The 2,035-nt window shown below is 44.6% G+C and overlaps 1 protein-coding gene across 1 annotated transcript in view; it reads left to right on the top strand.

Moving 5' to 3' along the window:
* The window catches only part of LOC107102355 (transcription factor 4-like), a gene marked incomplete at its 3' end in the record, with an annotated part of 170,571 nt that overhangs the window by 68,717 nt on the left and 99,819 nt on the right, over positions 1–2,035 (top strand). The window contains exon 4 of the mRNA XM_015401628.1: positions 831–886. Within this exon, the coding sequence (XP_015257114.1) occupies positions 831–886 (56 nt within the window). The remainder of the gene's footprint in view (positions 1–830; positions 887–2,035) is intronic.

Genomic DNA, 2,035 nt, shown 5'->3' with positions numbered 1-2,035 from the left:
AGGATCAGGAGCAGATAGGATCAGGAGCAGATGGGATCAGGAGCAGATAGGATCAGGAGCAGACGGGATCAGGAGCAGACGGGAGCAGGAGCAGACGGGATCAGGAGCAGACGGGATCAGGAGCAGACGGGATCAGGAGCAGACGGGCAGGCTCAGTGGCAGAGGGTAGCAGAGACAGGACGTGGAACCAGAACTTGATGCAGGAACTTTAAACTGGTCTCCAGCTAGGTTCCAGGCTTACTGGGATAAAAACTGAACCTCCCCGCATAGAGAGCCAAAAACCCAGAGGACTCAGCGGGGGAGGAACAGCGGACGATCAGGAGACGAGAGACACAAAACCATCTGTCCACTGGCCGCCAGGATCCAGGACACGAACCTTAGAATAAACAGAACTGAACAGAAAAGAACGTCTAATGATCTGGCCCTGATAGCTGGAACTGAGGCCAATATAAGGGCAGGTGGATGAGATGAGTGATGATTAGGAGCTGGAGAGAGTGAAGCAGGTGAAAGGCAGGATTAACTAGGCTAGCTAGAAAGACTAAAGCCTTCTTCAAAGCTTTTCACTCCTACAAGGATTTTAGTTTCTGTTCATTTTTAGATTCTTCCTGAAAACTTTAGAGTGATCAAACCGTCGGCTGTTCTGAATCCTGACGCTTTGCTGCGGCTTTCTGACGAATCTGATGAAGTATTGATCTGTTCTTCTTTCTGTGGATGTGAGGCTCTGATGGCGGTTCTGGCTTCGCTAATCGCCCAGCGCTTTACTTTTATAGGCCGGTCCAGGAAGTTCAGCTGCGCCTGAAGCTAAAGTCTGTTCATCTTTTCTCACGCAGGTATGGAGGACAGAGCAAACGCAGCATCGTGGGCCGCTGGAAGTCGATCCTCTAAGGTACTTTTNAGCTAAAGTCTGTTCATCTTTTCTCACGCAGGTATGGAGGACAGAGCAAACGCAGCATCGTGGGCCGCTGGAAGTCGATCCTCTAAGGTACTTTTGATACTTTTGGAGGAAACGTTTTCAGTCCTTTAGCTAAAGTCGCCATTATTTATCCAGACTGATTTGGTTTGAACCAGTTAGGATGAGTTTAATGGTATAAAACGTTAAACTTTAGTTTAAGAACCGAGTGAAAGGAAAGAGCTCGGCTGAAATGCGAGTCTGTTCCATCTTAGCTCCTCGTTGTTTTAACCCTTTATAGGACGTTTTATTGGAATCCAGGATAAGAACTTATTACCTTTATAACATAAAAAAAATTTATATTTTGATGGTAAAGATAAATTTCAATGTAACAACAAGAAACGCCAACTTGCCCGAATATATTAAGAAAAATAACCAAAGTGCTTCTGTAAGAAATCCATGAAAAACACTGTGAGAGAGAAAGAAACACATTTTTTGGTCCTTAGATCAGGAACCTTCAAGGTTTTCCAGGCCAAAGACCCCAAACTGATGGTGAGGTGGAGCGGCACCCCCTGATTATAGATATTCTATTAAATAATGTTCTATCAAACTGGTCCTATAGTCACTCTATTACAGATGGAGTAATGTAACTAAAGTAATCCCTCCCTGGGATTATTAAAGTATTTCTGGTTCCTGGTTGATGGGACAGGTGTTGTGAATGAAACGGTGCCCAGTTTGGACCCCCTGGGGGGTCGCAGCCCCCCTGTTGAAGACCTCTGCCTTAGAGGCATTAATGCTGATACTGGAACTTAGATTGTTTAGTTTGTAAACCTAAACATAATTGTTAACGAGGCTTATTCACTTTTTCACTTTACTTTTTAACTTTCAACGAGCTTTTCACCGTTTTTCCAGCTTCATTTCCAGCAGGTTATCTATCATTCAGGGCTCATCTAGTTGGTCCAATGCTAACATGAGATGAGCAGCCATGTAGCAGCATCTATGCTGAATGGCTGGATATAGATCTAGTGCTTCTAGACCTCACTGAGGGATGGGGGGGTCTACATTTGTAAGGGAAAACTCTAACTTGGTTAAAGGGACTTTATGTGACAGAGCAGCATGAAGAAGAGTAGAACTATGGAGAATAGA

The sequence above is a fragment of the Cyprinodon variegatus genome, unplaced genomic scaffold (genome assembly GCF_000732505.1).
Source record: "Cyprinodon variegatus isolate N-32 unplaced genomic scaffold, C_variegatus-1.0 Scaffold1240, whole genome shotgun sequence".
Classification (NCBI taxonomy): Eukaryota; Metazoa; Chordata; class Actinopteri; order Cyprinodontiformes; family Cyprinodontidae; genus Cyprinodon; species Cyprinodon variegatus.
The sequence above is the reverse complement of the archived record's forward strand: the minus strand, read 5'-3'. Positions and strand labels throughout refer to the sequence as shown.